The sequence below is a fragment of the Triticum aestivum genome, chromosome 7A, assembly GCF_018294505.1.
Source record: "Triticum aestivum cultivar Chinese Spring chromosome 7A, IWGSC CS RefSeq v2.1, whole genome shotgun sequence".
Taxonomy (NCBI): domain Eukaryota; kingdom Viridiplantae; phylum Streptophyta; class Magnoliopsida; order Poales; family Poaceae; genus Triticum; species Triticum aestivum.
Genome location: NC_057812.1, coordinates 664,728,130 through 664,738,252, shown reverse-complemented (window position 1 = coordinate 664,738,252; position 10,123 = coordinate 664,728,130). Strand labels below are relative to the sequence as shown.

Genomic DNA, 10,123 nt, shown 5'->3' with positions numbered 1-10,123 from the left:
ACTGTCGCTGCTTTTTTTGTGCGCTGAACCTGGTTCTGCTGGAGCACATGATGGAGGAGAGGCGGGACTGGTGCAGGCTGCCTCGCCAAAACTTGTTGAACTTCCATACTTTTTTGTACTGTGTCGATGGGGATGGAGAAGGTCGATGAGAGGCGCCAGGAAGGTCGATGAGAGGCGCTGAGGAAGGTCGGTGAGAGGCACCACACCAAGTAATGCTCCAGGGATGGCACTTGAACTTCAGTCCACCTCAAACTGCGTCATCCACTGCTGCAAAACAACATGAGTTGTTCCTCGTGGTGCTACCATAGAAGCACATGCGCACAAATAAAGAATGGACGAGAGCCACGCCAATGGTTCAATTTCGGCATCACGGCTGGGTAGAAGAATGCATCAGCTCCTTCGAGAGTAGAATGAGTAGGTGAGAACTCATGCATATGCACATACAGGAAGATCATCAAGTCAGCATATACAGTTAAACATTTTTTCTATAATCTTTGAAGTACCTGAACCTTTGCAGCAGATTTACCTGAACTTCTTATGTTATGGGAGAGAGAGCACTTAGCAGGAGAGGGGGTGTTCGTGCTCGTCACCATTTCTGGTGTCGGAAGAGGTCGTTGGGAGGGGAGGCCATGCCCATTTTTCTGGATCATGGCAGGCAATGTGTTGGAGAGAAGGGGCAGCCGCCGCCAGATTCAGGGGAGAAGAATGACGGGTAGAGGAAGAAGGAGGGAGACCGGCGCACGACGGCTGAGGCGGGGCTTGTGGGTGCTTCTATCGTCCGCACCCCTCGGCTGTGGGTGCTTCTGTCGTCTGCGACGGCGCGCGGAGGGGCTGGTGGGGTGACCCGGGCGATGGGATTAGGCGGTGGGGAAGGCAGGGCGACGGCCGATGGGGAAGGCAGGCCATCAAGGCGGTCGAATCTGGTGACGGCGGCGGATGGATCCGAGGGCGGGGTGGCGCGGTGGTAGAAGCAGGGGAAGGGCGACGGTGGCACGAGATGCTGGTTGGCGACGGCTCGCGTCACTAGGGCCGGGACCGGCGCCGGCGTCGACACGGGTGGGTTGGGTAGCCTCCCCGCTGTTTAGTTGTGGGAGGGTAGCGAGTGGGTGGAGGCGGCGGCGCGGGCCAGGGAGGGAGGCGGCGGCGGTGCGATGCAGTGTGGAGGAGAGGGCAGGTGGGATCGGGGTGGTTAGGGAAGGGGTCCGGGGAAGTGGGTGGGGTGGGATGGGTTTTTTTCTTTGGACTGGTCGGATGGGTTTCTCGGGAGTTCATGCGGATCCCTGTTGGGCCTATATAGGGCCTGATGTGATCTAAATAGTTATTCTAATCCCAGGATTAAAATAGTGTTGTAAGGTAGGTCTATTCTAATAACACTCTGCTAACAAAAATGCTTATTCTGGCGCGGTGGTAGACTAACCCGAAAAACCAACTGCTCGCGCAAAGAGAAAACCCAACCTTATCTTCTCATACACACTCCCCCAATCCCCTCTCTCTCTCCCTCCCGCAACCTCCCTCGCGCCGGCGCCCCAAACCGCCACATCCCCTGCGCCGCCGCATCCTCTCCCCGGCGACTCCCGATCCGCAGCTCCCCCATCGCCCCTGCCTTCCTCTGCGCGCCGCTGCTCTGGGTCGCGGCCACCGCGTTCCACCACCAGCAGCAGCACGACGGCCGTGCGGGCCCGCTTCCCTTCCCTCCATGGCCGACCCTCTCCTCCCCCCACCTTCTCCCTCCCGCCCCGACCGCCAACCTCCAACGTCGCCCTGGTCGTCTTGCGCCCATTGTGCTGCCCCTCCCGACCCCGCGTCGACGGATCTGGGCAACCACGCCGGCGTGCCCTTCCACGAGCTTTCCCGGCGCGACCCCACCACGAGCTGGTCTGGCCCGACCCTGCTACTTCTACAACTAGACAGTGGCAACCCCCCCCCCCCCCCCCCCCCCCCCCCCAGTTCTCTCCTGCATCGGGGTCGCGAGCTCCGTTCACGGGCTCGCCGGATCTCACGATTGGGGCGCTGGCGACATGCTCTCTTGCTCGTCCCCCAGTGTCCTCGTGAGCACTAGACCAGCCCCTCAGTTGCCGGCCACAGCGCCCCCATTTCCCCCAGGTGAGAAACCGTCGGGAGAGGCAACTGCCACGGCGCGCCACTCCTCCAATCGCACAACGGTCCCACCCCGCGACGCCGGACTCCATGGCCCTGGCCTCGCCTTGCCCCGGGTGCGGCCACAGCCCCTGCCCGGCGACGCCCCTCCCAAATCTGGCAAGATCGACGCCATGCCGAGCCACCACCATCCGAGCGCGCCGCCCACTGTCGTCCCTATGTCACCCCCCCTTCTCCAGCAAACCTTCTCCGGTGGGTCCTGCCGCGTGTGCAAGCTACCACAGATCCTGGGTTGCCTCTAGAAACACGTCGACGTCCAGCGTGACTCCAGCACCCCTGTGCACTCCCTCAACAGGCTATCATCCATGGTCAAATTTTGTGTGTTGTTGACGCAGTGCAGAGTCCTCTCGACGCAGTCCATAAGCTTTTTTTTGTTTTTTTTCAGGTTTGGCGTTGTGTTTTATCTGCTATTCGTTGAAGTGGAGGTCCTGGCAGATCAATTCAATGCAGTTTTGGTCACAAAATAATGACCAGCCACAGATTCACAATCGCGCTCCAGATCGCCAAGAGCGAGCTGTCCCTCCTCCCCTTGCAGTCTGAGCGTCTGCAGACTTGAAGTGCGCCTGGCCGCGGCGCATGGCCGTGCAACCCACTATTTGAATTTTGTTTGTGTTTTGAGGTGGTTCACGTGGCGCTGGCATGCAGTGCGGCACCCATGTGCGTGCAGTCCACGGAGATAGGGGCAGGACGATGGTGTTTTTTTGTGTATTTTGCTCACGGTTGACATTTTTCCCTTTTTCAGGTTTTTGCTGCGATCCCATGGCCACACAGGTGCAATGCTGTGAGGGCTGGACAGGCAGTGCGTCGGGGCCGGCTTGCATTTCATGGACAAAAATGTGGATTTATTTTTTAAGTCCTTCATCATTGTAATATGTGTACTGTTGATTAAAAAGAGGATCACTGCAGTTCGTTCGCCTTGTCTCGTAGCCCAGAGATGTATAGATGGCAGCTCTCTCAAAAACATGCATTGAAGGAAACAACAAAAACCTTTTTTTAGTGCAGCTCACTTGTTTCATTGGCGCAGTGATCTCTCTCCCAGCGGTTCACTATGTTGCCCGGTGCAAAAGCAAATTGGAAGAAGTTGGTTTTTCATAATGCAGCTCACTCTGTTGTTGTGTGCAGTAGAAAGAAAATTGGAAAAGAGAAATTGATTCAATACACTCACCTCGCCCCTACAGTGCATACTCGTTGATAAAAAGCATTACGGAGGTGATAAAAGAAATATAATGTGGTTCACTTTTCATAGTATTGAGGTTCACCAACGCTCGACATGAAGTGCACTCCACCTCGTTTGGAAAAATTTACGTCGCACAAAAAAGAAATCATGCATTGCACTTTCCTGTCCGATGAAGTGCGGGTTTTAGTCTAAAGAAGTGCACTCCACCTCGTTTGATAAAATTTACGTCCCACAAAAAATAAATCATGCAGTGCACTTCCCCGTCCGATGAAGTGCGGGTTTTAGTCTAAAGAAGTGCACTCCACCTCGTTTGATAAAATTTACGTCCCACAAAAAATAAATCATGCAGTGCACTTCCCCGTCCGATGAAGTGCGGGTTTTAGTCTAAAGAAGTGCACTCCACCTCGTTTGGTAAAAAATACGTCCCACAAAAAAGAAATCATGCGGTGCACTTGTCTGTCCAATGAAGTGTGATTTTTAGTCTAAATAAGTGCGGTTTTCTGTCTGATGCAGTACGGCCCGTTTACGGTAGTCTTGAGGTTCACTTTTCATAGTCTTGCGGTTCACCAACACTCGACATGAAGTGCACTCCACCTCGTTTGGGAAAATTTACGTCCCACAAAAAAGAAATCATGCAGTGCACTTGTTTGTCCGATGATGTGCGGTTTTGCGTCCGACGCAGTGCGGTTTTCAGTCGAATGAAGTACCCACGCCGATTTGGGTGTCGCGAAAAACAGAGTGTCCGCATTTCGGTAAATTTAAAACCGCTCTTAAACCGTAAGGAATTAGAGAGAGTGTTCTACATGAAAAAGTCGCGTCTCGTTGATATCTTTCCAAGGGCGTATCATTTGAATCATTTCGACAACCGATCTGTAAAAATTTCGCGAAAAACGGCCGCTGCCACTCGTCGTCCATTCCACGATTTTCAAAATGACTTAAAACTATAAGGAATCTCAAAACCATTTCTACATATGAAAGTTGTGCCTTGTCCATAGCTTTCCAACGACATATTACATGCCTCATTTTGACAAACAATTCAAAAACTAGAGCGAAAACAGTACCAAAAATTGCAAAATAAAAAAAACAGAATTCCACGATTTAGTAAATTCAAAACTGCTCTTAAACCGTAACGAATTAGAGAAAATAATAGATATGAAAAAGATGCGCCTCGACGATATCTTTCCAACGACGTATCATTTGCCTTATTCCGATGAGCGGTTTATAATAAATCACGAAAATACGCTCGCTGCCACTCGTCATCCGCCGCACTATTTTTGAAACTACTCTTAAACCGAGAGGAATTTCGAAAAGTGTTCAACATGGAGAAGCTGCGCCTAATCAATAGCTTTCCAATGGTATATTATACGCCTCGTTCCGATAAATGGTTAAAAAATTAGAGTGAAAGCAGTTTTTTTCGACACGAAGTTCACTCGTGTGAGTACTGCAGCACACTTGGTTCAAACAATGACGTGCATTTGCATTGAACGTGTAGTGCGGAAGTGTTATCAGAATAAATATTCTGATAATATTATCAGAATAGACCGGCTGTATATATATATAGTCATATGATTTCGTATGTTAAAGTAACAATCCATTCACAATGTAAAGTATGAATCAAAAACTTCATTGAAAAACTAGCAAACTATAATCTCAGTCATTGAAGCAATTGCAATTTATCATAACATCGGAAAGAGTCAATATAAGAGCTTTTCAGCAAGTCCACATACTCAACTATCATTTAGTCTTTCACAATTGCTAACACTCACGCGATACTTATGGGTATGAAGTTTTAATCGGACACAGAGAAAGATAGGGGCTTATAATTTTGCCTCCCTACCTTTTACCTCAAGGGTAATGTCAACAATAATAGTTTATGATAACCCACATCCAATTGGATGTATATATCAGGATCTTTCCAACACAAAGTGCTTGCTGATACGTCTCCAATGTATCTATAATTTTTGATTGCTCCATAATATATTATCTACTGTTTTAGACATTATTGGGCTTTATTTCCCACTTTTATATTATTTTTGTGACTAACCTATTAACCGGAGGCCCAGTCCAGAATTGTTGTTTTTTGCCTGTTTTAGGGTTTCGAAGAAAAGGAATATCAAACGGAGTCCAAACGGAATGAAACCTTCGGAAACATGATTTTCTCATCAGATAAGATCCAGGAGACTTGGACCCTCCGTCAAGAAAGCCACGAGGTGCTCACGAGGGTAGGGGCGCGCCCCCCTGCCTCGTGGGCCCCTCGAAGCTCCACCGACGTACTTCTTCCTCCTATATATATCCACGTACCCCCAAACGATCGGGGACGGAGCCAAAAACCTAATTCCACCGCCACAACTTTCTGTGTCCACGAGATCCCATCTTGGGGCCTGTTCCGGAGCTCTGCCGGAGGGGGCATCGATCACGGAGGGCTTCTACATCATCATCCAAGCCCCTCCGATGAAGTGTGAGTAGTTTATTTTAGACCTACGGGTCCATAGCTAGTAGCTAGATGGCTTCTTCTCTCTTTTTGGATCTCAATACAATGTTCTCCCCCTCTCTCGTGGAGATCTATTCGATGTAATCTTCTTTTTGTGGTGTGTTTGTTGAGACCGATGAATTGTGGGTTTATGATCAAGTCTATCTATGAATAATATTTGAATCTTCTCTGGATTCTTTTATGTATGATTGGTTATCTTTGCAAGTCTCTTCGAATTATCAATTTGGTTTGGCCTACTAGATTGGTTGTTCTTGCCATGGGAGAAGTGCTTAGCTTTGGGTTCAATATTGCGGTGTCCTTTCCCAGTGACAGAAGGGGCATCAAGGCACATATTGTATTGTTGCCATCGAGGATAACAAGATGGGTTTTTTATCATATTGCATGAAACTATCCCTCTACATCATGTCATCTTGCTTAAGGTGTTACTCTGTTTTTAACTTAATACTCTAGATGCATGCTGGATAGCGGTCGATGAGTGGAGTAATAGTAGTAGATGCAGAATCGTTTTGGTATACTTGTCTCGGACGTGATGCCTATATACATGATCATACCTAGATATTCTCATAACTATGCTCAATTCTGTCAATTGCTCAACAGTAATTTGTTCACCCATCGTAGAATACTTATGCTCTTGAGAGAAGCCACTAGTGAAACCTATGGCCCCCGGGTCTCTTTCTCATCATATCAATCTCCATCACTTTACTATTGCTTTTCTTTTACTTTATTTACTTTGCATCTCTATACCAAAAATACCAAAAAATATTATTTATCATCTCTATCAAATCTCACTTTCGTAAGTGACCGTGAAGGGATTGACAAACCCTAAGCGCGTTGGTTGCATTGAGCTATTGTTTTTGTGTAGGTACGAGGGACTCGAGCGTAGCCTCCTACTAGATTGATACCTTGGTTCTCAAAAACTGAGGGAAATACTTACGCTACTTTGCTGCATCATCCCTTCCTCTTCGAGGAAATCCAACGCAGTGCTCAAGAGGTAGCACTTGCCAAAGGATAAAGTGTAAAAAGGAAAGGTGAAGATCACCATGACTCTTGTATAAGGTATAAGACAAAAATAAAGGATAGGCCCTTCGCAGAGGGAAGCACATGTTTTCATGTGCTTTTATGGTTGGATGCACAAAATCTTAATGCAAAATAACGTCACTTTATATTGCCACTTGTAATAGGCACCTTTATTATGCAGCCCATCTCTTTTATTTATTCCATATCACAAGATCGTATAAAGCTTATTTTCTCCACACTAATAGATCATACATATTTAAAGAGAAATTTTTATTGCTTGCAACAATGACAACTTACTTGAAGGATCTTACTCAATCCATAGGTAGATATGGTGGACTCTCATGGCAAAACTGGGTTTAAGGATATTTGGAAGCACAAGTAGTATCTCTACTTGGTGCAAAGAATTTGGCTAGAATGAGGGGGAAAGGCAAGCACAAGTAGTTGGATGATCCATGACAATATAATTTATTTCGGATATAAGAAAACATAACCCATTATGTTGTCTTCCTTGTCCAACATCAACTTTTTAGCATGTCATATTTTAATGAGTGCTCACAATCATAAAAGATGTCCAAGATAGTGTATTTATATGTGAAAACCTCTCTTTCTTTATTACTTCCTATTAATTGCAACGATGACCAAAACTATGTTTGTCAGCTCTCAACAACTTTTATTCATCATACTCTTTATATGTGAAGTCATTACTCTCCATAAGATCAATATGATCTCTTTATTTCTTTTTATTCTTTCCCTTTTTTATTTCTTTTATTCCCTCAAGATCATAGCAAGATAACCAAGCCCTTGACTCAAAACTAATCTTTATTATATATAGCTCATGGACTCGGTTACATAGATAAGGATCAACGCAAAAACTTAAAGCTAGATCATACTAAACTTTATTATACTAGATCAAGATATAACCAAAAGGATCGAACTAAGAAAAACGGTAAAGATAGAAGTGTGATGGTGATACGATACTGGGGCACTCCCCCAAGCTTGGCAGTTGCCAAGGGGAGTGCCCATACCCGATACTCAGTTCTCCTTTGGTGGTGATGATAATTGTGCCTTCAAATTTTTCATATTGTAGTTGAGGAGAGCAATTTCCTCCTTTAAGTCATTGACCTCCAACTCTAGCTTCAAGATCTTGTCACATAAGTCTCCTTTGCTCTTCTGCCGAAATCGAAAAGGAATAGATCAGTTATCAGACGGGTTAGCCCTCTTAGGGATACTAGACTTCTTGAACTTCACATGCATATCCCCAGGTTGAGGTAGAGGAACATCCTGTTGGGGGACGTAGTAATTTCAAAAAAAAAATCCTATGCACACGCAAGATCATGGTGATGCATAGCAACGAGAGGGGAGAGTGTTGTCCACGTACCCTCGTAGACCGAAAGCGGAAGCGTTAGCACAACGCGGTTGATGTAATCGTACGTCTTCACGATCCGACCGATCAAGTACCGAACGCACGGCACCTCCAAGTTCTGCACACGTTCAACTCGATGACGTCCCTCAAACTCTGATCCAGCCGAGTGTTGAGGGAGAGTTTCGTCAGCGCGACGGCGTGGTGATGATGATGATGTTTTACCGATGCAGGGCTTCGCCTAAGCACTGCTACGATATGATCGAGGTGGATTATGGTGGAGGGGCACCGCACACGGCTAAGAGATCAAGAGATCAATTGTTGTGTCTTTAGGGTGCCCCCTGCCCCCGTATATAAAGGAGTAGGGGAGGGGGAGGGCCGGCCCTCTCTATGGCGCGCCATAGGGGAGTCCTACTCCCACCGGGAGTAGGATTCCCCTTTTCCTAGTAGAACTAGGGGCCCTAGTAGGAGGGAAGGAAAGGGAAGGGAAAAGGAGAAGGAAGGAAGGAAGGGGGCGCCCCTTCGGATCAGCCCATGGGGAGGGGTGCGGCCACCCTTTGAGGCCTTTCTCTCCTTTCCCGTATGGCCCATTAAGGCCCAATACGAATTCCCGTAACTCCCCGGTACTCCCGAAAATACCCGAGTCACTCAGAACCTTTCCGATGTCCGAATATAGTCGTCCAATATATCGATCTTTATGTCTCGACCATTTCGAGACTCCTCGTCATGTCCCTGATCTCATCCGGGACTCCGAACTCCTTCGGTACATCAAAACACATAAACTCATAATATAACTGTCATCGAACTTTAAGCGTGCGGACCCTACGGGTTCGAGAACTATGTAGACATGACCGAGACACGTCTCCGGTCAATAACCAATAGCGGAACCTGGATGCTCATATTGGCTCCTACATATTCTACGAAGATCTTTATCGGTCAAATCGCATAACAACATACGTTGTTCCCTTTGTCACCGGTATGTTACTTGCCTGAGATTCAATCATCGGTATCTCAATACCTACTTCAATCTCGTTACCGGCAAGTCTCTTTACTCGTTCCATAACACATCATCCTGCAACTAACTCATTAGTTGCAATGCTTGCAAGGCTTATAGTGATGTGCATTACCGAGTGGGCCCAGAGATACCTCTCCGACAATTGGAGTGACAAATCCTAATCTCGAAATACGCCAACCCAACAAGTACCTTCGGAGACACCTATAGAGCACCTTTATAATCGCCCAGTTACATTGTGACGTCTGGTAGCACACAAAGTGTTCCTCCGGTAAACGTGAGTTGCATAATCTCATAGTCATAGGAACATGTATAAGTCATGAAGAAAGCAATAGAAACAAACTAAACGATCAAGTGCTATGCTAACAGAATGGGTCAAGTTAATCACATCATTCTCTAATGATGTGACCCCGTTAATCAAATGACAACTCATGTCTATGGCTAGGAAACTTAACCATCTTTGATTCAACAAGCTAGTCAAGTAGAGGCATACTAGTGACATACTTTTTGTCTATGTATTCACACATGTATTATGTTTCCGGTTAATACAATTCTAGCATGAATAATAAACATTTATCATGATATAAGGAAATAAATAATAACTTTATTCTTGCCTCTAGGGCATATTTCCTTCACATCCTCCTCCTCCAAACTTGAATCATCGATCCTCATCAAATGAGCGTCCTCCTCATCATCCGTAGTTCGACCATAAGGAGATAGGTCCCCATTGGTCTTTGAGTCAGCAATGAGATGTGAAACATAGCTCTCTTCGTCGGAGTTTTGAGATGACATCTTGCTCTAAATCTGCTGTAGAAACAACTCAAAACAAAAACATAGGATTGTGTCGTGGTACGGTGATCAAAACCTTCGGGAGATTATATAATGAATTTTTACCGACCAAAAGAAGTA

General features: G+C 46.6%; 1 protein-coding gene across 1 annotated transcript; it reads left to right on the top strand.

Annotated features, from left to right (window-relative positions):
* Nucleotides 1-851: 851 nt before the first annotated feature.
* LOC123153679 (vegetative cell wall protein gp1) lies at nt 852-3,153 on the top strand. Its single transcript, XM_044572683.1, has 3 exons — nt 852-961; nt 1,412-1,894; nt 1,955-3,153. The coding sequence occupies exons 1-3, from the start codon at nt 852-854 to the stop codon at nt 2,397-2,399; spliced, it is 1,038 nt and encodes a 345-aa protein (XP_044428618.1). The 3' UTR covers nt 2,400-3,153.
* Nucleotides 3,154-10,123: the final 6,970 nt, after the last annotated feature.

Coding starts and splice junctions, on each gene's coding strand:
- LOC123153679 (XM_044572683.1), top strand. CDS start 852: ATGGGATTAGGCGGTGGGGAAGGCAGGGCGACGGCCGATGGGGAAGGC. Junction 962..1,411: donor TCCGAGGGCGGGGTGGCGCG/GTGGTAGAAGCA, acceptor GCGCGGTGGTAG/ACTAACCCGAAAAACCAACT. Junction 1,895..1,954: donor GGTCTGGCCCGACCCTGCTA/CTTCTACAACTA, acceptor CCCAGTTCTCTC/CTGCATCGGGGTCGCGAGCT.